This window comes from Podarcis muralis, chromosome 11 (assembly GCF_964188315.1).
Source record: "Podarcis muralis chromosome 11, rPodMur119.hap1.1, whole genome shotgun sequence".
NCBI classification, from domain to species: domain Eukaryota; kingdom Metazoa; phylum Chordata; class Lepidosauria; order Squamata; family Lacertidae; genus Podarcis; species Podarcis muralis.
Genome location: NC_135665.1, coordinates 56,852,985 through 56,878,753, shown reverse-complemented (window position 1 = coordinate 56,878,753; position 25,769 = coordinate 56,852,985). Strand labels below are relative to the sequence as shown.

Sequence of the window (25,769 nt, the reverse complement as noted above, 5' to 3'; positions counted from 1 at the left end):
GCACCCTGCCGCGGGGATTCGAACCGCCGACCTTTCGATTGGCAAGTCCTAGGCGCTGAGGCTTTAACCCACAGCGCCACCCGCGTCCCGGGGGGGGGGTCCCTTTACCTTTACCTTTATACTATATTTTTAAAGATTTGACTTGAGACAGTCTTTAAACCTCTTTTGTTGACCACCAGCATTACGCTTTCCATTTTCAAAATATACCAACCTTCATTCCAACATTCAGCCATGCTTTTGGTCACTTCTACTGGGAAATCGCCTTCTGATCTCTTTGCAACGTGGGAGAAGCATGGTTCGTGTTGCATGCTGCCACTCTCTCCCCTTTTTTGCCAAAATCTTGTACCTCATTAAAATAGTGTCCACACACTTATTTACTCGGGGGTTTTGTAGGAAGTCAGTTGTCCAGGACAGGTGAGAACAGATGTGGGGAACCTGGGGTTCTCCTGTTGTCGGTGAGCCACAACTCCCAGCCCCCTGAGGCTGATGGGAGTTGTAGTTCAGCAACACTTGGCGTGCCAATAGCTCCCCACATCTGGGCTAGAAGGACGTAGTTCTGAAATTGTGGTTTATTTACTTTTCTTGTTGCCTTGATGCAAATCGACTAGTTTATAGTTTTAATTGGATTTTATCGTACCCTGTCCTACAATTGACTATGGCGATGGGCAGATTAGAAATGTTAAATTAAATGAAAGAGCCACTGGCCTTTCAGTGATTGATTGGTACTATTACACCGTTAATGCCTCTCTTCTTGGCATTGCTGTCTGAGCATATGAAGAATCTGCCTTTTACAGCAGGGGTGGTGAACATTTTTGGCTCTGCGAATAGTCAGCCGCCTGACATCACGATGACATCAGGTGCAAGGTGCTGTGAACATTGTTAGAAATTTAGATACATAAGCTAATCACCAAATGGCACCTTAAACCTGGGTTACGGTCGCCACAAGGGAATGTATCTGTGCCTTTTTTCTTTTCTTTTTTTGCAACGAAGTCTATTATCATTATTCATTTCATTTCTGCACCGTTTTAAATTTTAAAGAAAAAATCTCAAAGCGGTTTGCAACACATTAAAACATCAAATAAAAGAATGCTGAATAAAACGGAAGTCAAGCTTCAAGGAAAATGCTTTCAGATCCTTCTCTCCTTTTTGCTTTCCCCATATTTATTTACCCGCCTAATTTATAGAGCTGCCCCATAGGAAGAAGAACTCTCGGAAGCCAGGGTGGTGTAGTGGTTAGAGTGCCGGACCAGGACCTGGAAGATCAGGGTTCAAATCCCCACTCAGTCATGGAGCTCACTGACCTTGGAGTCAGTCACAGCCCCCTTAACCTACCTCACAGGATCGTCGTAGGGATTAACTGAGGAGGGGGGTGAACCATGCAGTCCCTGGAGAAAAAGATGGGATAGAAATGCAATAAACCCAGCCAGATGGGCAGGGTATAAATAAATAAAAAATATAATTAATATAGTGGTACCTCTGGTTGCGAACGGGATCCGTTCTGGAGGCCCGTTTGCAACCTGAAAAGAACTTATCCCGTGTCTGCGCACATGTGGGTCGCGATTCGCCGCTTATGTGCATGCGCATGATGTCATTTTGTGCATGCGTGAGCGGCGAATCCTGGAAGTAACTGTTTCCGGTACTTCCGGGTCACTGCGGGACGCAACCTGAAAACGTGCAAACGTAATATGAGGTATGACTGTAATAATAAACAAGCTTACCTGCTTAAGGTCAGCCAAGTGGAGATGTCTGAGGCCAACCTGGTGTCCAGAGATCTCCGTGTGGCTGAAGTTGCACCTGGCTAATTTTGAACATTGCTTCAAAACGCCTTGCCAAGGTATTTTTAAACACTGGCCCAGTATTTAATAATGTTGGTTGGCATCTGTGCTTAGAAGACTCTCAGCAGCAGAGACCAGGAGAATCGCAGGCCAGGCCTGAACCTGGAACTCTCCTGGGTGCAAAGCACATCCTCAGACCCCCCCAAGCTACTCCTCCTCTCAGACCTTCCTCCTTCATGATCAAAGCCTTACAAAAATGTCTGATTTTAATTTTACTTTTTTAAGGATAATCTTCGCCTCCATATTTCCATCCCCATTCAGCTTGGCAGTGTGTTAATTTCCACCGGCTCATTTCCTTCTAATCATCATCATTAATTCAGCTTAGGAGTCGCCTAACAAACATGTTCTCTGGGCGACATACAGAGCAGAGTAGTCAAATTTAAAACATAACCCATAACATGACACTGAGAACACTTTTTGGTGCCGCCACCACCTGATGTAAGAGTTGGGGGAAGAGCTTCAGGCAGAGGCAACGATTGCTTTTAAGCTCAACATTATTTGACGGAAATTTAATAGAGAAATTAAAAAAAATATATATCCCTGCCTTCTCCTCTCCCAGAGTGGTGCGTTTAAATTAGTAGCCCAGTTTTAAAAAGCTGAATTGGTTCAGGATAAACTGCAAATCACATTTGTTCATTGCATACCGTATTTTTCGCTCTATAACACGCACCAGAAAAAAAATATCCTAAACGAAATAGTGGATATATGATTTTTGTGGTTCATGCTGTGGCCACAGACATGTGATCTGACAGTGAATTTGGAGTAGCCCAATGCAAAAATCCTGAGGATCCATGTGGATCCATGCTTTGTAACCACGGAGGAGGGAAGGAAGGGGAACCATGGATCCTCTGCTCACGACTGCAGCAGATCCCCCCCGCCACCCGCAGGCATTCACTCCATAACACGCACAGACATTTCCCCTTACTTTCTAGGAGGAAAAAAGTGAGTGTTATGATGCAAAAAATACGGTAATTGGAAACCTTTCCTGGTTATAGAATTCAGCTTTCTTCTTGACACAGAGCTTGGGGTTGTTGTTTTTTTCTTTCTTTTGGCACCGAACATGTACAAACCCTGATTATATCTTGGCATTCCGCTTTCTTAAGCATATCTGACACCTCACAGCAAGCCCAGGTGTGCAAAGGCCAAATCCCATCACATTACCTTGGCAGGAGAGCTTACAGCCTAACGATACAAGCCAGGAGCAGGAGGCTAAAGCATAGCAAGGCGGCTGCTCGGGATATTGCTGGAAGTTCTTCTCGTGGACTGAAGTGTGGTGGGAGAGCTTAAGGGGGAAGTGACTCCAGAGGTATTGTTGTGGAGCAACAAGGGCAATGCTTCTCACACAGACCACTAAATGTGAAAGATAACTTCTTGGCTTGTATGCCCCCCACCATAGCTCCTGCCTCCAAACTTCTAGAGCAGGTGTGGAGAACCTCCAGATGTTGATGATCACCCACCATTCTTGGCCATGCTTGGTGGAGCTGATGGGAGCTGTAGGTCAGGAACATCTGGAAGGCCAAAGGTCCCTCAGTCCTGTTCCAGAGAGCTCCAGAATGAAGGATAAGACCGTAGCTCGTGGGTACAGCACTTGTTTTCAGAACGTCGCATAGGAAAGTGTCTTGAATTCAGCGTTGGGTATATCAGCTAGGGGACGCAGGTGGCGCTGTGGGTTAAACCACAGAGCCTAGGACTTGCTGATCAGAAGGTCGGTGGTTCGAATCCCCGTGATGGAGTGAGCTCCCGTTGCTCGGTCCCTGCTCCTGCCAACCTAGCAGTTCGAAAGCACGTCCAAGTGCAAGTAGATAAGTAGGTACCACTCCAGCGGGAAGGTAAATGGTGTTTCTGTGCGCTGCTCTGGTTCGCCAGAAGCAGCTTAATCATGCTGGCCACATGACCCAGAAGCTGTACGCCGACTCCCTCGGCCAATGAAGCGAGATGAGCGTGCAACCCCAGAGTCGGCCACGACTGGACCTAATGGTCAGGGGTTCCTTTACCTTTATATCAGCTAGACGCCAATTGGCTCCTTAAACCAAAGGTTACAGTCGCCAAAACAGAATGTCTAGTTGACATTCTGGGACAAGGTGGCTCTAAATTTTCATTTTTCAAATGATGGCCTGACTGTGGTTGATTCTCAGTTAAAACATCTGGCTAGCTCAGATGACAATCTTGAGCTAGGTTAAGAGCTTTGAAAACTTTAAAGAAGAATAGTCACTTGATCCAGGGACAGTTCCCATATATATTGGCCTATTCCTACCTCTTTTTCTTAATGGCGACATGGACACAGGAATATTCTTCACAGCTGTGAGCAGGGCGGGGGGGGGGGGAGTAAGTGAAGACAAGCTACAATAATTAACTACAGTGGTACCTCGGTTTAGGAACTTAACCAGTTCTGGAAGTCCGTTCTTAAACCGAAGTGTGCTTTCCCTAATGAGGCCTCCCACCACCGGTGCCCTTTCACCGTTCAGATTCCATTCTTAGACCAAGGTAAAGTTTGCAAACGGGTACACTACCTCTGGTTTTGTGGAGTTCATAAACTGAATAGTTCGTAAACAGGGCTGTTCTTAAACCGAGGTACCACTGCACAAGGTTGTTCACTGTTCCTGCCCAGTATACACGGAAGAAGCATTTTGGTTCTTGAAATTCATTCTGATGGTGCAGCTAAAATATAACTGATAGAATTCTACATGATGTGATAGTAGTGTGTGAAAACAGTCAAGATCCAATGATCTCATGGCATGTACCTCCAGATGGTGAAGACTTCCTGGCAGCCAGGCCTGGCTAATTTCAAACATTGGTCTTGATACTGAGTCAGACCATTGGTCTCTGTAGCTCAGTGTCATCCAAATTAACTGGCAGCATTTCAGGCAGGGGTAACTTCCAGCCCTACCTGGTTCAGTTAGCACTGTTTCCTCAAACATTGTGGGACTACAACTCCCATCATCCCTAGCTAGCAGGACCAGTGGTCAGGGGTGATGGGAGTTGTAGTCCAACAATGGTTGGAGACTGAATTACTGGCAGCTTTAATAAATAATGGGGGGCAGGCCTCCTTGCATTGTCTTCTTACAAGAACGCTGGGATATACATTTGAAACTGAAATCATTTGCATGGGCTGTCAGGAAGCGGCACTACATGTTTTCCTCACTTCCTGGATTAAAGATGGACTCTGAGCTTCTGTTCTTCTACTCTGTTCCACACCAGAGGCAGGCGAATGGCATTCGCTCACACAAAAGCATCTCACTGCGTAGTTTGTCCCTGGCTGCCGCATTAAATCTGCAGTGTGTTTTGGGGAACAAATAGAGCTGATGCAAGACTGAGATACATTTTAGTAATTAGAATGGTTCCTGCTCGTCACAGTACAGTCATAGTTCTTGTTACGTTTGCTTCAGGTTGAGCGTTTCACGGAACGTTTGCGTCCCGTGGAGACCTGGAAGTACCGGAAAGGGTTACTTCTGGATTTCGCCGCATGCACAGACTCGCAAAATGATGTCATGCGCAGAAGCGGCGACCCGCGCACGCACAGACGTGGGTTGCATTCTACTCATGTTGCAAATAGGCCTCCGGAATGGATCCCGTTCGCAACCAGAGGTACCACTGTATATTTTAAAGGCCTGCCAGCTTTTCCCTTTAAAAACCTGTGTTTTTCAGGGGATTAAAAGTTAACCGGGAAACTCCTTTCCACGCAGTTCAGTTATTCAAAGGTTAGCGCCAGCTGTTATTAATGCCCCTGAGCGGAAGCGCTTGAGAGAGAGAGATATGCTCTTCTCATTTTCTGCTTTGATTGCATCTTGTCTGTGTATGCCTCCACCCGATCTCCTATGCGCGGGGAGGCTGCAGCAAGATCTTCCATGGCCAGATCTGGTCCTCCCAATTTCTAACTGTGGTCAAGAGAGAATTCTGAAAAATGGGCAGCTCTGTGTGTCGGCAGAGAAGCCTTCAATCAGCCTTTCCCGAATTCAGATTTCATAAACGGAAGACAACCTACTTAAAAATGTTTTCTTCGAGTCTCTGTAGAGCATGGGTAAGCAAACTAAGGCCCGGGGGCCAAATCCGGCCCAATCGCCTTCTAAATCCGGCCCGCGGACAGTCCAGGAACCAGCGTGTTTTTACATGAGTAGAATGTGTCCTTTTATTTAAAATGCATCTCTGAGTTATTTGTGGGGCATAGGAATTTATTCATTATTATTTTTTCAAAATATAGTCTGGCCCCCCACAAGGTCTGAGGGACAGTGAACCGGCCCCATGCTGAAAAAGTTTGCTGACCCTTCCGTAGAGGGATAGAGGGACTTAGGAAATTGCCTTAGACAGAGTCAGACCACTGGTCCATCTACCTCCATGTTGTCAACTCAGACTGGCAGCAGCATTCCAGGGTTTCAGGCAGGAGTCTCTCCTCAAGCATGCAAGTCAACTTTCAGGCTACATTCAGGAGCTTGCAGAAAACACAAGATCAGTTTAAAGAGCAGTAGTTGACAGGTGACAAGCTGGTTATTGAGCAGGGACCCAAACTCTGCTTTCTTTCAACCAACGTGTTTACGTTATAAATCAAGGATGCCTTGGAAGGGCCATAGCTCTTTTAACAGCTCACCTTTGGTCAAAGGACCTCAAGGTGTGGTGTCCATACATCTCTCCATCTCTCCACTTTCTCACAATAATATCCCTGTGAGGTAGGGCAGGCCAAGAAGCAGTGTCTGGCCCAAGGTCGCCCAGTGAGTTTCCTGGCTGAGCAGGGATTTGTATGGAAGTGAGAGCTGGACCATAAAGAAGGCTGATCGCCGAAGAATTGATGCTTTTGAATTATGGTGCTGGAGGAGACTCTTGAGAGTCCCATGGACTGCAAGAAGATCAAACCTCTCCATTCTTAAGGAAATCAGCCCTGAGTGCTCACTGGAAGGGCAGATCCTGAAGCTGAGATTCCAATGCTTTGGCCACCTCATGAGAAGAGAAGACTCCCTGGAAAAAACCCTGATGTTGGGAAAGATTGAGGGCACAAGGAGAAGGGGATGATAGAGGACGAGATGGTTGGACAGTGTTCTCAAGGCTACTAACATGAGTTTGGCCAAACTGCGGGAGGCTGTGGAAGACAGGAGTGCCTGGTGTGCTCTGATCCATGTGGTCACAAAGAGTCGGACACAACTAAACAACAACAACAACAATTACCTCGACTCCCAACTCCATCCCAGCCAGCATGGCCAATGATCTGGGGCGATGGGAGGCCTACAGCAGTGTTAGGAACTAGGATAGAAAAGCTATTGGCCACATGGCTCCCGGAACCTAGGTTATGGGCGCAAAAACAAAGTCTTGTTGCGATTTTATTCTTTTACTGTATACTCTCAGTTCCCACACACAGCAACAAGACTTCTCGAAGAGCTTGCATTCTGACAGTCCCCAGTTGCAAAATGCGCCTAGCGCCTGGCTAATTCCAAACGCTGGTCCATAGGTTCCCTATCCCAGGATTATCAGATGCTGGAGACAAAGCACAGTGGTTCTGTTGCCATTTATTCTGTGCTTGCGGACTCCAGATTGGTCCCTGGACTCAGAGTGCCAGCTGGGCTAGGAGGACCATTTTGCCATGTAGAATGATTTTGACCGCCTTTATGTTCAGAACATAAGGGACACAGGTGGTGCTCTGGGTTAAACCACAGAGCCTAGGACTTGCCGATCAGAAGGTCAGCGGTTCGAATCCCTGCAACAGGGTGAGCTCCCGTTGCTCGGTCCCTGCTCCTGCCAACCTAGCAGTTCGAAAGCATGTCAAAGTGCAAGTAGATAAATAGGTACCACTCCGGCGGGAAGGTAAACGGCATTTCCGTGCGCTGCTCTGATTCGCCAGAAGCGGCTTAGTCATGCTGGCCACATGACCCGGAAGTTGTACGCCGGCTCCCTCGGCCAATAAAGTGAGATGAGCACCACAACCCCAGAGTCGGTCACGACTGGACCTAATGGTCAGGGGTCCCTTTACCTTTATCTTTACCTTTATGTTCAGAACATACATTTACAATGGTACCTCGGGTTACAGACGCTTCAGGTTACAGACTCCGCTAACCGAGAAATAGTACCTCAGGTTAAGAACTTTGCTTCAGGATGAGAACAGAAATGGTGCAGTGGCGGCACAGCGACAGCGGGAGGTCCCATTAACTAAAGTGGTACCTCAGGTTAAGTACTTAATTCGTTCCGGAGGGCCGTACTTAACCTGAAACTGTTCTTAACCTGAAGCACCACTTTAGCTAATGGGGCCTCCTGCTGCTGCCGTGCCGCCAGAGCACGATTTCTGTTCTCATCCTGAAGCAAAATTCTTAACCTGAAGCAATATTTCTGGGTTAGCGGAGTCTGTAACCTGAAGCGTATGTAACCTGAAGCGTATGTAACCTGAGGTACCACTGTACTTACATTTAGCATGATTTGTATACCACTTCATCATTTTAACAAAATCAGCGCTTTTCATGAAATGGTGTAAAATGCTTAAAGTAGCCATTAGAAGTGGCAGACCTAATAAACAGATAACAAACTAGCAGATTAAAATCAACAACAACCCCTCACAATGAAACATAATAAATTTACATGTCTGGGTAGGCTTGTCTTAAGGGGAAAGTTTTAGCGGGCATTGAAAGCAGTACAATGAAGGCACCTGCCTAAACAGTGAGTTCAAGAGAATTAATGCTGTCCCACGAAGAGATGGATAGCTTGCATGTAATTGCAGCAGGTATGCTGAGTTATCCCCCAGTTATTAGCATTTTTAATATTTTGTTTAAGGGGGCCATTGAGCCAAAACCTGAATCCGGACCATTTGCAGTTCCGACTCCGGAGTCAGCAGTTCATTCTGTCCCGCTATCCTCTAAGAACCAGTTAATTATTTACTCTTCCGTCACCCCCTGTGCCGTGTTTATTCATGTTCCCATATGTCACGCCTGGCTTGGCATTGTCCATCTGTCAGTTCTGCAATAAGAGCCCTGGTGAGTGGCGGCCTTTAACGGCTTCTCTCCATTGTCGTGTTGCAGGAGGGACTACAATGGGCTGCGCTTTCATGTGGAGGTTGAAGCAAAACCTTTTGTCGCAGCTTCGCTTCTTTCGGGGGTCCGCCTGCAACGCTGCAGAGCGGAGCTCGGAAGAATCTCTTGGCTTCCTGCGCTCGAAGAGCTAAATGTGACCCCCGCCGTCGCCTCTTTTCTCTGCCTCGCCCAGTGCTGAGCCTTTTGATTTCCCATTGTTAGCTGACCTTGGTAATTGGGTCTCTTGTTCGGCCATCTTTGGCTTGCCACGGGGCTCAAAGCACATGCTCACACAGATTGGAAGGAGCTAATAATGGCTTGCTTTTTGGAACCCCCCCCCTCAAGGGTGGTGAAGGTGTGCGAAAGAGGAACTCCTGTGCTATTTTAATTCTTTCACGTGCGTCTGGCGCGGGGCTGGGCGATTTTAGGTTTTCAACATTGCAGCGCATCACCAGCCAGAGATGGTTTGAAGAATATACCGTGATATACCGCTTCTGAGCACAATTCAAAGTGTTGCTGTTGACCTTTAAAGCCCTAAACGGCCTCGGCCCAGTGTACCCAAAGAAGCATCTCCACCCCCATCGTTCTGCCCGGACACTGAGGTCCAGCTCCAAGGGCCTTCTGGCGGTTCCCTCCCTGCGAGAAGTAAGGTTACAGGGAAGCAGGCAGAAGGCCTTCTCGGTAGTGGCACCCGCCCTGTGGAACGCCCTCCCTTCAGAAGTCAAGGAAATAAACAACTATCTGACTTTTAGACATCTGAAGTTTAGGGAAGTTTTTAATGTTTGACATTTTATTGCGCTTTTAATTTTCCGTTGGGAGCTGCCCAGAGTGGCTGGGGGAAACCCAGCCGGATGGGCAGGGTATAAATAAATAAATAAATAAATAAAAACTATTATTGTTATTATTACAGTGACACCTCTGGATGCGAACGGGATCCGTTCCGGAGCCCCGTTCGCATCCTAAGTAGAGCATAACCCGCGACAGTGCATGCGTGTGACGTCATTTTTGAGCGTCTGCGCATGCGCGAGTGGTGAAACCCAGAAGTAACGCGCTCCGTTACTTCCGGGTCACCGCGGAGCGTAACCTGAAAACGCTCAACCTGAAGCACATTTATCCCGAGGTATAAATTATTATTATTATTCATTGAAACAAGCTGCATTGGCTTTAGCTGGTTAGACGCAGGGTGAAGCCGTCGTGCAGAGCTCACCACCAGAGCTGGGGCCCTTTCCCTCCAGTGCCTCGCAGGCTAGGTCCAATGCTGCTGGCCTAGGCCACTGCTCACCTTGGGGGTGGGAGGGCTCCCCCCACCCCAGCTGAGCGACCCCAATTCCTCAGCAGCATCAGGCTTCACTCAACTGTGGTGTAGAAGAAGCCTACCCCATCTGTAGCTTCTTTCTCCCTCTGCGCTGTATGAGGGCAGACTGTGATGTTGGTTTCACTCAGCATCACATTGCTGGTGAAACCGCCGTGTTTCCGAGCCCCTCTGCCAGCAGCACCCCTGGATGAAGTTGCGCCGCTGGCAGAGGGACTCAGGAGCGCAGCGGCTTCATCACTGGTATACCGCTGAGTGAAACCAACATCGTGGTCTGCTCCTCATACCAGTCCTGGATGATATAGAGATATATGTGAGTGCCTGGAGGCGGTTGGAGGATGGATGGCGGCTAGCAGATTGAGGTTGAATCCTGACAAGACAGAAGTACTGTTTTTGGGGGACAGGAGGCGGGCGGGTGTGGAGGACTCCCTGGTCCTGAATGGGGTAACTGTGCCCCTGAAAGACCAGGTGCGCAGCCTGGGAGTCATTCTGGAGTCACAGCTGTCCATGGAGGCGCAGGTCAACTCTGTGTCCAGGGCAGCTGTTTACCAGCTCCATCTGGTATGCAGGCTGAGACCCTATCTGCCTGCAGACTGTCTCGCCAGAGTGGTGCATGCTCTGGTTATCTCCCGCTTGGACTACTGCAATGCGCTCTACGTGGGGCTACCTTTGAAGGTCACCCGGAAACTACAACTAATCCAGAATGCGGCAGCCAGACTGGTGACTGGGAGTGGCCGCCAAGACCATATAACACCGGTCTTGAAAGACCTATACTGGCTCCCAGTATGTTTCCGAGCACAATTCAAAGTGTTAGTGCTGACCTTTAAAGCCCTAAACGGCCTCAGTCCAGTATACCTGAAGGAGCATCTCCACCTCCATCGTTCTGCCTGGACGCTGAGGTCCAGCGCCAAGGGCCTTCTGGCAGTTCCCTCCCTACGAAAAGCCAAGTTACAGGGAACCAGGCAGAGGGCCTTCTCAGTAGTGGCACCCGCCCTGTGGAACGCCCTCCCACCAATTGTCAAAGAGAAAAATAACTACCAGACTTTTAGAAGACATCTGAAGGCAGCCCTGTTTAGGGAAGCTTTTAATGTTTAGTAGGTTATTGTATTTTAGTGTTTTGTTGGAAGTTACCCAGAGTGGCTGGGCATAATTAATATATAATAATAATAATAATAATAATAATAATAATAATAATAATAATAATAATAATAATATCATCATCTCCCAGGCCTAGTCTGGCGTGCCCCCACAAGATTTATGTTTCTGGTTGCCGCTGAAAATCCCTCCACCCCCAATCTAAGCCTGCGGGGCACATCCGCACCACAGACTTAAACTGGTTTAACCATCAGTCCTTCTTCCCAGAGGACGCTGGGAATCTTGGTTATGTGCCGCTCCTTAAACCGCCATTTTACAATCGCCAAAATGGAATGCCTCGTTGCCATGTTGGGGTCGGGCGGCTCAAACGTCGTATTTTCCCAATATGGGTTTTTTCGTTCCTGAAATTCGTTCTGCTTCTGCAAACGAAATATCACAGGTAAAATTCTAAAGGATGCGTTGTTGGTGTGTGGAAACAGCGCAGGTCCAAAGATCCCCAGGCAGATGGTGGAGACATCGGGCGCCATCCCAGCACCCAGGCATCTTCACTTGATTGCAAGTGGCCAATAGGTGCAAAAATGCACCTGGCGAATTTCAAACGCTGGTTATTGGGGGGGGGGGGGTAGGAGCGTCTTATTGATCCGCCCTGAACAAACTGCAGTTCCTAGTTCTCAGCTGTTGAACCGTGAGGATATTTGACTGGTCATTTTTAAATGTTACCCTTCCTAAACTTTGTGTTGTATTTGCTGCTTTGTATTGTAGGCTCCTTTGGGGGTGGAGGAAAGTTGGATAAAAGTCTAATAAGTGCCCTGTAATATTTGTAGGCAGGGGAGCGGGGAGGTCCTTTAAAATTCTGACAGGCCTTGAGGAGTGCGAGTGAGCAGTTCCTCAGACTTCTCTGTTTTTAAATGTGAATATTGGCACATAGGTAAAAACCATGTCTTCTCTCTCCTTCTCCTACTCCTCCTGCCCTTAGGCCCCTTCCGCTCTTGGCTCCCTATCCAGAGTGATGGAAAATTCCTCTGCAGCGTCTGCCTCGTCTGAGGCAGGGAGCAACCGTTCGCAGGAAATCGAAGAGCTGGAGCGTTTCATCGACAGCTACGTTTTGGAGTATCAGGTCCAAGGCTTGCTAACGGACAAGACGGAAGGGGACGGGGAGAGCGAGAAAACGCAGTCTAATGTCTCGCAGGTGCGTACAGGTGGGCGACTTGGACAAGGGGCTGTAAGGTGCAGTGGGGGAGAGTACAACGAATCGGCTGCCATTTGCGATGATGATGATGAATGGCATTTACTGTATTTTTTGCTCCATAAGTCACACCTAGTTTTTAGAGGGGGAATGTCAGAAAAAAAATATTCTTTAAAGGGAGTGCTGAGCAGAGCATGTATGCATCCCAGGCTCTGCTCAGCGCTCCCTTTCACGAGCCGCGTGAAGCGTGTGTGTGGCTCTGGGGGGCTTTTCCCTGAGGAGAAAAATACCCCAAGAGCCGCACACATGCTCCGCACGGCTCTTTAAAGGGAGCGCTGAGCAGAGCCTCCCGCCTGCATTCGCTCCATAAGATGCACACACATTTCCCCTTACTTTTTATTTTTTTTTTTTTTATAAATTTTTTATTGCGTTTCTTTCCATAATTTTATAGATTACAAACAAATAACATAATTGCAAGAAACAAATTTTCCCTTTTTTTAACAACAAAAACAAACAAAAACAACTTGGACTTCCCCACCCCTTCCGATTCTGCGTTATTTAAATTAACAATGTCAGCATTTTGTTACCTTATTTCATGTCTTATTGTAACTTTCAAATGTTATGTACCCAAATTCGATATATTGTATCTCATTTTCAATGCCTTTAAAATAAACATAACATGTTCGATTCAAATTGTCTCCTTTTCTCTTTTATCACTTATTTTACAATTTACTTAATCATAATTGCAAAAGCATAACTTTTCCTAATCATGCACTATCTTAAGATTCATACAGCTTATAGTATTTTTGCAAATAATCTTTAAATTTTTTCCAGTCCTCCTCAATTGTTTCTTTATCCAGATCTCGGATTCTGCCGGTCAGTTCAGCTATCTCCATGTAGTCCATCAACTGCTTCTGCCATTCCTCCAGCGTAGGCAAATCTTGTGTCTTCCAGCTCTTAGCAATGAGTATTCTTGCTGCTGTACTAGCGTACATAAACAAGGTTCTGTCTTTCTTTGGCAATTTCTGGTCCACCATGCCCAGCAGGAAGGCCTCTGGTTTCTTGGGAAAGGTATACCTAAATACCTTTTTCAATTCATTATAAATCATTTCCCAGAAGGTCTTCACTTTTGGACAGGTCCACCAGAGATGGAAGAAAGTCCCCTCTGTTTCCTTACACTTCCAACATTTATTGTCAGACAGGTGATGTATCTTAGCTAACTTGACTGGGGTCATGTACCACCGGTATATCATTTTCATAATGTTTTCCTTCAAGGCACTGCATGCCGTGAATTTCATTCCGGTGTTCCATAACCTCTCCCAGTCTTCAAACATAATATTGTGTCCAACATCCTGTGCCCATTTTATCATGGCAGATTTAACCAACTCGTCCTGTGTGTTCCACATAAGCAGCAAGTTATACATTCTAGATAAAATCTTGGTCTTTGGTTCTAACAATTCTGTCTCTAGTTTCGATTTCTCCTCCTGGAAACCAACTTTTTTATCCATTTTAAAAACCTCTTGCATTTGAGCATAATGTAACCAATCTCGCACCTTGTTTTTTAGTTTATCCTGGCTCTGCAACTTCCAACTGTCTCCAATTTTTTCAATTAATTCCCAATATTTCGGCCAGTAGGCCTCCATATTGGGTCTTTTTCCAGCCTTGGCCTCCACCGGTGACAGCCACCTCGGTGTTTTCCTCTCTAATAAGTCTTTGTATTTCGTCCAGACTGCAAAAATTGCTTTTCTGACAATATGGCTTTTAAACAATTTGTGAACTTTAACCTTGTCATACCATAGGTATGCGTGCCAACCAAAAGCATTATCAAAACCTTCCAGATCTAGGACATCAGTGTTTTCTAGCAAAAACCAATCTTTCAGCCAGCAGAAGGCTGCAGCTTCATAATACAACCTCATGTCCGGCAGGGCAAACCCCCCTCTTTCTTTTGAGTCTGTTAATATTTTATACTTTATTCGGGGCTTTTTGCCCTGCCAGACAAACCTAGATATATCCTTCTGCCATTTTCCAAAACATTCCACTCTGTCCACGATCTGTAGGGTTTGAAACAAAAATAACATTTTCGGCAACACATTCATTTTTATTGCTGCAATCCTTCCCAACAAGGAAAGTTTCAATCTTGACCAAATTTCTAAATCCTTCTTAACTTCCGACCAACATTTTTCATAGTTGTCCTTAAATAAATTCAAATTTTTGGAAGACAAATGGATCCCTAGGTATTTCACTTTTTTTACCACATTCAGTTCTGTTTCTCTCTGAAACCCCTCTGTTTCTGTAAGAGTCAAATTCTTGGTCAAAACCTTGGTTTTTTGCTTGTTCAACTTAAATCCCGCCACCCGACCAAACTCAGATATAAGTTCAAGAGCTCTTTTTGTACTGGGTTCTGGCTCCTGCAGTGTCAAAACTAGATCATCTGCAAAAGCTTTCAATTTGTATTGTTTCACTCCGACCTCTATCCCTTGTACTAACCGGTCCTTCCTTATCATATTCAATAGCACCTCCAGGACTGAAATAAATAAAAGAGGGGATAGAGGGCACCCTTGTCGTGTCCCTTTTTCAATTTTAAACTCCTCCGTCACCACATTGTTCACTATTAATTTGGCCTTTTGCTCTGAGTAAATTGCTCGTAACCCATTTTCAAACCCCCGCCCCACTCCCATCCCTTCCAAGTTTTTCTTCATGAACCTCCAAGATATATTGTCAAATGCTTTCTCCGCATCAATAAAAATTAACACCGCCCTTGTGTTCATGTTGGTTTGTAAAAGTTCCAAAATATCAATGATGTTTCTGGTATTCTCATATAAATGTCTACCAGGGAGAAAGCCTGCTTGGTCTTTGTGAATTACTTCATTTAAGACTTTTTTAAGTCTACTTGCCAAAATGTCTGCAAATATTTTGTAATCCACATTCAGGAGTGAGATGGGGCGGTAGTTCTTGAGCTGAGTCTTTTCAGATTCTGTCTTAGGTATCAATGTGATGAAGGCTTCTTTCCACGTTTCTGGTGCCCTCTTCCCATCCAAAATCTGATTGCATACCTCCAACAAAGGTTGTATCAAATAATCCTTCAAAGTCTTGTAGTATTTGGAGGTAAGCCCGTCCGGGCCTGGAGATTTGCCTAGTTGCATGTTCTGAATGGCACCTTCAATTTCCTGAGTAGTTATTGTAGAGTTCAAGATTGATCTTTTATCTTGAGTTATTTTTGATAGTCCATTTATCTTTAAAAATTGATCTATCTCAGATTCTTTCTGAGGCCCCTGTGTATAAAGTTCTTTGAAATATCTGTGGAAGCACTTCCTAATTTCTTCTGGTTTCTGTACCATCCTTCCTTCAATCTCTAGATTTGTTATCGTATTTAGCTTTTGTCTTTTTTTCAGCTGCCAGGCTAGCAGCTTTCCACATTTGTTTGCTGATTCAAAAGATCTTTGCTTCATCTGTTTTATTTTCCATTCAATCTCCTGGTTAATCAATTTTGAATATTCTGCTTGATGGAATTTAATTTCTCTCAGCAGCTCCTTTGACTTTGGTTTGGTTCTCAATTTTTCCTCTCCCTGACGTATTTTCTCCAATATTTTATCTTTCTTTCCATTCCAGTGCTTCTTCTTAATTGTATTCTGTTGTATCAGAAACCCTCTCATAACAGCTTTGCTTGCGTCCCACACATTTCCCCTTACTTTTTAGGAGGGAAAAAGTGCGTCTTATGGAGCGAGAAATATGGTATATGCTCTCCCCTTACGAACTGACCCAGACCCTGCGATCATCGTCTGAGGCCCCTTTTTGTGTGTTACTTCAGCCAGAGCTCCAGAGTGGCAGCAACACGAGGACGGGGCCTTTTCTGCAGGGGCTCCCCATTTGTGAAATGCTCTCCCCAGGGAGGTTTGCCTGGCGCCTTCATTATACACCTTTAGGCGCCAGGCAAAAACGTTCCTCTTTAAATGCCTTTTATAAATGTATTTGTAGGAAGAAGGTTATTGGCTTGTTTGGGGTTTTCTTTTCGTTTGTATTTGTATTTTATGTTGTCTTGTGAATGGCCCTGTTACCTTCAGATGAAGGATGGTATACACATTTAATAAATAACAACAGCAACAATAATATCCCACCTTTTTCTCAAGCTAGTTTACAGCTCATTCTCTCCCCCCCTCCCCCTTCTCTCTCTCTCTTTCTCTCTCTCTGTGAAGCTCCTCTTCCAGTTATATTATTTATTTCATTTATATCCCAACTTTTTCTCCCAAGGAGCTCAAGGTAGTGAGCATGGTTCTCCCCCTCAGCATTTAATCCCCAAAACGACAACCCTGTGAGGTAGGTTAGACTGGGAGGCAGTGACTGGCCCAAGTTCACCCAGTGAGCTTCATGGCTGAGTGGGGATTTGAACCCTGGTCCTGTTCCAACACGAACCACCGCTGCCTCTAGAGCAGGGAAACCAGCTTTTTGGGGGAGGTTGCTCCAATCCCCCCCCCCTTGTTTAATTTTATCCATTCCCTGCAGCTCCATCAATTTTAGGCTGTCGATATTCCACTGGTGGCTGACCTGTGGACAGGCAGGCTAAAAAATAAATTTGTGGGGCAGTAACTTTCTGCATAGACTCACAGCAGGGCTGGTTTAAAATGATTCCCCTTCAACCTCCAGTTTCAAGCTCAAACAAAGTTCTTTGTAAAGCTGTTCTCCTCCCGGTTTTACAGCACTGACTTTCCAGGGCTCCCTCAAAGCAGTTGTTTCACATGGCGCCTTTGTGTCCCGTTCTCTTTCGTTTCAGTGGACAGCTGACTGCAATGAACAGGTAGAAGGCAACCGTTCCTCCTCGCGAGGCAAGAACGTAGCACCTCATAATCAAAACCAGGTAAGGGAAACAGGAGCCTTCTGCTGGAAATGTCTGTCTGTCTGTCTGTCTGTCTGTCTGTCTGTCTGTCTGTGCGTTTTGTGGCTTTCTTCCTTGCCTCAAGGTTTCACTTCCTAAGACTTGAGATGTCTTGGCAGCATAAAATAATGTTCCCCAGAAGGATTTTGAAGCATGACTTTGGGTTCTTGCTGATAACTGCTCACAAACCTTCCCTCTTAAATGCACCTGAATTTTCACTTGCAATGTACGACTTTGGGAAATTTTATTTCTGGGTGATCCTTCTGAAAAAGTCTCGTTTTCAACTACACTGCTCTGCTATTTGAACTGGGTGGGAGGCAGGATGTTTTCCCCCAGCCACAACTCACCAGAACTCAGTTCCGGCACCTCTCAGGTGGGCACCATAGCCATTATAAGAGAATCATTCCTGGTGAGTTCTGGCACCTTTTTTCCCTAGAAAAATAGCACTGGTGGGAGCCAGTTTTGAAAGCTGCTTGTTCCTCTGTGTTGTGATCGTCAAGCGTTGCCTATGTTATCCTTCGTTTGCTTTCAAAGCTGTTTGCTAGATCATGAAAAGTTGTTGGGAACAGCTTGGACTCTGATACCCGTACTTACTATGCTACAGAAGCCAAGCTAACTAAATCAAAACAAAAGACCTTGCAGCGGTGCAAAACAGCCTTTTCTTAACAGTATTTCATAAACCTTAGCTTGTTTGCAAGCTAACTCTCTGTAAGCCGCTTTCAGGGTTTTTGCAATCAAGGGGTATATAAAACTTATCAACGAAATCAGGCACCCCCAAACTGGCCCTCCAGATGTTTTGGGACTACAATTCCCATCATCCCTGACCGCTGGTCCTGTTAGCTAGGGATGGTGGGAGTTGTAGTCCAAAAACCTCTGGAGGGCCGAGTTTGGGGGTTCCTGAACTAAATGAACAAACTTGAGCTGCTTAGTTTTGCTGAGGTTTAGCAAAGTTCTCCAACTTCATTAGCTCTTTTGCCAAGCACCCTAACCAGAGGTGTTTCCAGATGTGGAAGATTTAGCAGTGCCCAAATCACTGCTGTGTTGCTTTTAAGCTGGAAGTGGAAAACCAGCTCTTTCCAGACATCTGAAAACCTGCATCCGAATCATCACTCCTCCTTTATCCAGCCGCAGTTATTGGGAGAAAGGCAAGTTGCACTGGGACCACCGTCCGTGGGGAAAGGGTTAAGCGCTCCCACTCCTCACCTGCTGCAATTTGGGAAAGTTGGGGGTGGGGGGAGCTGGATATAAAGGCAATGCTATTGGGAAGGGCAGAGCTACAGTAATAGATATGATTACTTCAGGGGAGAAACAGATCGTTGGAAAGGACGCAATCTAGGGACCCGTCTGCCCTATGCATTTAAAGCGATATCACGCCACTTTAAACAGTCACACCTTCCCAGAAAAGAATTGCAGCAAGTACACTTTGTTATGGGTGCTGTTAGGAGGCCCCTGTTCTCCGCACGGGGCTGCAGTTCCCAGAGTTTCCTGGGAAGTGGGTTTGACTGTTAAACAACACGGAGAGTTGTAGCTCCGTGCAGAGAATAGGCGGTACATGGAGGTACTGTTTGTTGTGGGACTCAGACTCACTTTGGCCCCTGCAGCATAGCCAATGAACAGGGATGATGTGAATTGTAGTCCATCACCATCTTGAGATGAGAGACAGGGCTCCTTGCTCTAGGCTTATCTGTGATTGTGCATCACCTCTGAGAGATCTATCCTCCATCAGTTTGTCTATTACTGTTATTATTTTTTCTAGGCCATCTAAGCCTTTGGAGAAAATTCTGTATATTGCGTTCCACAAATATATGCAGTGGTACCTTGGTTCTCAAACTTAATCCGTTCAGGACGTCCGTTCCAAAACCAAAGCGTTCCAAAACCAAGGCACGCTTCCCATAGAAAGCAATGCAAAACGGATTAATCTGTTCCAGACTTTTAAAAGCAACCCCTAAAATAGCAATTTAACATGAATTTTACTATCTAATGAGACCATTGATCCATAAAATGAAAGCAATAATCAATGTACTGTACTATAAAGACAGTATTGTAGATGATAAAAACTATTTTTTTTTTCTTACCTGCACTGATGATAGTCATTGTTTGGATGGGGGGCTTTTATCCATTTCCAGTGTCACAAAATCAATCAATCAGTAGCTGAACTGGGTTCCACACAATCACAAAAACAAATTAACCGAAAAAGCCTCAAAAACAACAATGCAAAATAAATAGCAAAAACAATAGCGCCAAACTTAATCCATTCCAGAACTCCATTTGACTTCTGAAATATTCAAAAACCAAGGCGCAGCTTCTGATTGGTGCAGGCGCCCCGGAAACAATAGCCGACAGCTGGGTTTTCAGCATTTCGGAACCAAGGTGTTTGATAACCAAGATGTTTGAGAACCAGGGTATCACTGTATTTCATTTTGTCTGTCCTGAATCTCCTGCCAGCCATTTTCATTGGGTCACCTAAGTTCTAGTATTGTAGCAGAGAGAGACAGAGAACCTTTCTAATCCTCTTGACTTTTTTCATACCATTCCTAACTTCTAAAACTGGCACCATACCCCACCTGGGTCACATTCCCCCCCCCCCCAAACCAAGGATTGGGCAGCCAGTAGCCCTCCCAACGTCACTTTAACTACACATCCCATCATTACAGTTCATGAGCCATTCTGGCTGGGGCCAATAGAAGCAGGAGTCCAATAACAACATTATTGTTGTTTAGTCGTGTCCGACTCTTCGTGACCCCATGGACCAGAGCACGCCAGGCACTCCTGTCTTCCACTGCCTCCCGCAGTTTGCTCAAACTCATGCTGGTAGCTTCGAGAACACTGTCCAACCATCTCATCCTCTGTCGTCCCCTTCTTCTTGTGCCATCCATCTTTCCCAACATCAGGGTCTTTCCCAGGGAGTCTTCTCTTCTCATGAGGTGGCCAAAGTATTATTGGAGCCTCAGCTTCAGGATCTGTCCTTCCAATGAGCACTCAAGGCTGATTTCCTTAAGAATGGATAGGTTTGATCTTCTTGCAGTCCATGGGACTCTCAAGAGTCTCCTCCAGCACCATAATTCAAAAGCATCAATTCTTCGGCGATCAGCCTTCTTGATGGTCCAGCTCTCACTTCCATACATCACTACTGGGAAAACCATAGCTTTAACTATACGGACCTTTGTTGGCAAGGTGATATCTCTGCATTTTAAGATGCTGTCTAGGTTTATCATTGCTTTTCTCCCAAGAAGCAGTTGTCTTTTAATTTCGTGACTGCTGTTACCATCTGCAGTGACCATGAAACCCAAGAAAGTAAAATCTCTCACTGCCTCCATTTCTTCCCCTTCTGTTTGCCAGTAGGTGATGGGACCAGTGGCCATGATCTTAGTTTTTTTTATGTTGAGCTTCAGACCATATTTTGCGCTCTCCTCTTTCACCTTCATTCCTTCTCACTTTCTGCCATCAAAGTTGTGTCATCTGCATATCTGAGGTTGTTGATATTTCTTCCGGCAATATTAAGTCTGGCTTAGGATTCATCCAGCCCAGCCTTTCGCATGATGAATTCTGCATATAAGTTAAATAAGCAGGGAGACAATATACAGCCTTGTCGTACTCCTTTCCCAATTTTGAACCAATCAGTTGTTCCATATCCAGTTCTAACTGTAGCTTCTTGTCCCACATAGAGATTTCTCAGGAGACAGATGAGGTGATCAGGCACTCCCATTTCTTTAAGAACTTGCCATAGTTTGCTGTGGTTGACACAGTCAAATGCTTTTGTATAGTCAATAAAGCAGAAGTAGATGTCTTTCTGGAACTCTCTAGCTTTCTCCATAATCCAGCGCATGTTTGCAATTTGGTCTCTGGTTCCTCTGCCTCTTCTAAATCCAGCTTGCACTTCTGGGAGTTCTCGGTCCACATACTGCTTAAGCCTTCCTTGTAGAATTTTAAGCATAACCTTGCTAGCGTGTGAAATGAGTGCAATTGTGCGGTAGTTGGAGCATTCTTTGGCACTTCCCTTCTTTGGGATTGGGATGTAGACTGATCTTCTCCAATCCTCTGGCCACTGCTGAGTTTTCCTAACTTGCTGACATATTGAGTGTAGCACCTTAACAGCATCATCTTTTAAAATTTTTAATAGTTCAGCTGGAATATTATCACTTCAACTGGCCTTGTTATTTGCAATGCTTTCTAAGGCCCATTTGACTTCACCCTCCAGGATGTCCGGCTCAAGGTCAGCAACCACACTACTTTGTTATTGACAAAGACAATAACAACATGCATGTTCTAAACTCAAATGTCTCCATGTTTTAGAAATGTCTCATTTCTAACTCAAAAACGTATGTGCTGAGTTCTGTCTGTACACCAGAGTTCTGCTATGTCTTTATGATTTTAAATGGTCTCAGCTTTATGAATGCAAAGGTGTTGTTTAAAGGCACACTGCGTTATCATTTTGCCTATCGGAACAAGCAGAGCTTTGAAAAGTGGAATAATTTTTACTGCTGTTATAGATTAATGTGCGTTGGGAGGTCTTGCAGTATTTGCAATTCTGCTTGTGGGCAGGATTCCTTCTTGATGTGTGTTTCCCCGTGGCATCGAGGCTGTTTTTATGGAACCTCCAGGCATGTTCACACATGAAAGGGTTTATGATCTCTCCAAAGCAGCGTTTGCCAACCTGGTGCCCTCCAGATATTTGGGGCTGCAACGCCCGGCATTCTCAGCCAGCACAGCTGTGGGCACCAGGTTGGCAAAAGCTACAGCACAGGCAGAGAACCAGTGGACTCCCATCAGTCCTGACCAGCATAGCTAATGGGTAGGGATCATGGGATTTGTAGTCCACCAACAGGTCCCCCATCCTTGGGGCCTACTCTAAATTTATTAGTGTAAATTTAGAATTTCATACATCACAGAAATCACTTAGAAGGGTACCTGCACCTTTTACTTCATAATTCCATTTTTTAAGGAGACTTAACTCTTTTTTAAATGGAAGGCACATCTTGGCAGTCCTTCTGGATAGCTTTAAGTGTGGGCGACCCTTCCAGCTAAGTGTGCGCATGTGTCTGTCTCTGTTTGTGTGCTTCTCCTGAGTGTGCATTGCATTTAAGTGCTGTTGAACCCTGCTTATCCTGTTCCTTCCCAAGCTGGGCTCACCTGAGATCAGCTTTGTTTTAACTTGCAAAGATTTTAGCGTCCCTGATGGACGAGGAACAGTGTACTTGGTCTCTCAAGATAGCATCACCTCAATCTGTTGCTTGGTCAGACAAGATCTGAAATATATACCGTATTTTTCGCTCTATAGGGCGCACCGGACCATAGGGCGCACCTAGTTGTCATTTTTTTGGGGGGGGGAAATAAATCAGAAGCCAATCAGAAGCCGCGCCAGACGTTCGGGTTCCAAAGAACGTTCGCAAACCAGAACACTCGCTTCTGGGTTTGCGGCGTTCGGAAGCCAAAAGGTTTGACTCTCAAGGCGTTCAGGATCCAAGGTGCAACTGTACTTTGGTTCCTGAATCCAGGTCACAGGCTCACCCTATTCATACACAAATATGCCCTTAGGATAAGATTTGTAAGCGAAAAGACAATGGGAAGGCTTTCCCTATTTGCCTCGCTTACTGCAGAGGAATATTTGAGGTCCTTGGAAGAGTCAAAATGGCTTCAGGATTGCTCTCCTGTACCATTTCAGACACACGGTTTATATATTTAGATATGTGTGCATTTATGAATATTCTATATTTGAGACCTTAGAATTCTCAGGACAGAATGCGGTGCAAAATAGTCAGGATTCCTAGTTCAGGATAACAGAAGGGTTTCAGATATTGAAGGCGAGCAGTTGTCTCTAGGCACCCCAGACTTAACTCTCTCCCACCTGCTTCCTGCCCTACAAAAAAAAAAGGCGTATATTAGCTTTGATAAGTTGCCCTTAACTAAAGTGAGTTGTTGTTTTTGATGTTTCCAGGAAGAGTGGGATCACAGCAGCAGTGGCAGCTCAGGATCCCAGCCTGGTTCAGGCTCCAGGCATGGGTCTGTGTCAAAGTCTGGCGGCCGAGGGAGAAGCAGCCAGTTCAGTCATTCAACCAAGGTATCCTCTAGTGGTTTTGCTGGTGGTGGAAGACAAGACTAGGAAAGCTGGAAGAGATGTCTGGTGGTGGCTGTTCACTGGAGGCCTCATCCTGTAAGGACATGAGTCTTCAGTGTGTGTGTGGCCACATCCACACATTCGAAGCACCACCACACCGCTTTATAAACATTTACCCCCGGAGAATCCTGGGAACTGTAGTTTAAGGGTGCTGAGCGTTGCTAGGAGACCCTCCACCCATTCCTCTCGCAGAGCTACGGTTCCTAGAGCGATACAACAAATCGTCTATTCCCAGGAGACTCTGGGAACTGTAGTTCTGTGAGAAGAGAACAGGCATCTCCTAGCGACACTCGCCGCCCTTAACAAACTACAGCTCCCAGGATTCTTTGGGGGGAAGCAATGACTGTTTAAAGTGGTATGATAGTGCTTTAAATGTGTGGTGTGGATGTAATCTGTGTGGCATAGAAACTATGGTTGAATGAGCTAGGCCTCACTCCTCAAAAAGGGCCCACGTCCTGTGACCATAAGACCCCACGTTCCTACAACTTGGTAATAAATTACACATCTGCAAACGTTTATATGAAAAGCTATAATTTGTTGGGTTGGCCCAAAATTTAGCTCCTTTTTTTAAAAAAAAGAATTAGTTTTGCATCATGCAAACAAGAGAAGGAACTTATTGATTTTGGGGGTGCTGACTGATGGATGGCAGTTAGGAGAGGAAAAGGGCAGCTCCTAAATGCCTGAAAAATGAAACTCCAACTGAACCACCTTCCTTTTAGGCAGAAAAACAAAATTAGTCCTACAATTCCAGGCTGTGTCTCTCTCTCTCTTTTACTGATTTTGTTTTTTAAAAAATGGATATGAAAAGAAAACATACGGCATCACATGGTGTAAGTTGCAAAGTAAAGTTATCTGTACAGAAGAACAAGAACTTGACCAACAAAAATGAATGCGTTTCTTCTCAATAAAATTAACAAAGATCTGGAATGGTTGCTAGCGAGTGACCCCCAACTCTTTTGAGTGGATAGCAAAAGTTTACAGATTTGGATCTTTTTAAAAAAATAAAAATCCAGAAGTCTACTTTTACGTTAAGTCCAGTTTCAAAATTTCCAAACCATTAACAAGCCAAGCGATAATGAAGGGTGCACTTCTTAAGCCCAGTATTTTGCTATATGGGGATTTTGCTCTTGCAAACAGGTGGCGTCCCACGGTTTGATACTCTCCAGGGCATCACGAGAGTTTGACTATGTCCACATGCGCTCAGCGTCCTGAGGAAATGTGGCTGCCACAACTGCAATGCGGACGGCTCCTGTGACCAAAATGTAGGGGAAGGTGTGGGTATCATTTGAGTAACACTTGAGTACAGCATTTGCACAGCCCTAAGTGACACTCCCATGTCATGAAGCCTGTCAGCACCTGATAAATCACACACACAAGAGGAGTTGTCCTTTGCCTGTGGGCTGTGTTTAGTTTGTTGAGGGTCACAAGTTGTTGTGCAGTCCAGCTTTTAGTGTTTCGACAAGCTAGATGTTGTGTTAGCCTCCAAACTGTGAGCCCATCAAAAGGATGATTGTCTGAATGAGAAACTTCCAGCTACAACTGTTGTTTCAGCCAGAACTTATTGCTGATTATCTGTTTTGAGCGTCGCCTGCCGGAGAATAACAGGCCTGCAGTTATATGGTTTGGGCGGAGGGGGAATGAGGGAAATATCCCTGATCTCGCTGGGGTGATCTGCTGCTTTAACTCTCTTCATCTTCCAACTCACTGCATGAACGACAAGGGCTGATTAAATCTGTGCTGAGCCATGTTGTCTATGTACTCTGGGGTAGGTTTTGGTTACAACCCATTTATCAGTTTTATTCCTGATTCACTGTCCAAAGTCATCTCAGTTTCATTGGCTCACACTGTTCTCTGGAACTGAGATTCGGCAATGGCAGAATTGCCTCCAGACCATCCGTATTTTACAAAAGGGATTCAAGTTTGCACAGCTAAACTGGATCAGCGCGCCCTGGCGCCCTAACCCAGCAAAGGAAAGGAATAAGACTGTTTTTATTTTATTTTTTGCCATTTGGAAAGTGATGGGGGCGAAGAGAAGAGTGGGGCGAAGAAATGACTAGCGTGAAGACGTGTAAAACATCTCACAAGAAGACCATGGTGAATGCTCAGCAATACAGATTATTGTTTTCATGTCTTAGATTTGTATATAAGCAAACTTTGTGCAAGCAAATATTGCTGAATGCTCAGTAAATGGGGAATCTGAAAGCGCCCTCCGTTATTTAAGGCAAAGTTGCATGATAGACGTGTCGTTCTGCTTGAAAGTAATGAAGATTTTACACCTTCTTTTTAGAACGGCAACAAAGACAATTCCCTTGACATGCTGGGAACAGATATCTGGGCAGCCAATACGCTCGAGTCCTTCAGGTCAGTTCACCTCTT

General features: G+C 45.4%; 1 protein-coding gene across 5 annotated transcripts in view; it reads left to right on the top strand.

The window, feature by feature from the left end:
- Positions 1 to 25,769, top strand: part of CTIF (cap binding complex dependent translation initiation factor) — a 198,128-nt gene that overhangs the window by 46,338 nt on the left and 126,021 nt on the right. For 3 of the 5 annotated variants that reach the window (XM_028748038.2, XM_028748040.2, XM_077936501.1), the window contains exons 2-5: positions 12,199 to 12,411; positions 17,177 to 17,260; positions 23,214 to 23,336; positions 25,681 to 25,754. In XM_028748038.2, the coding sequence (XP_028603871.2) occupies positions 12,232 to 12,411; positions 17,177 to 17,260; positions 23,214 to 23,336; positions 25,681 to 25,754 (461 nt within the window). In that variant the 5' untranslated portion in view covers positions 12,199 to 12,231. The remainder of the gene's footprint in view (positions 1 to 12,198; positions 12,412 to 17,176; positions 17,261 to 23,213; positions 23,337 to 25,680; positions 25,755 to 25,769) is intronic. The other 2 variants (XM_028748039.2, XM_028748041.2) reach the window with 1 other exon arrangement.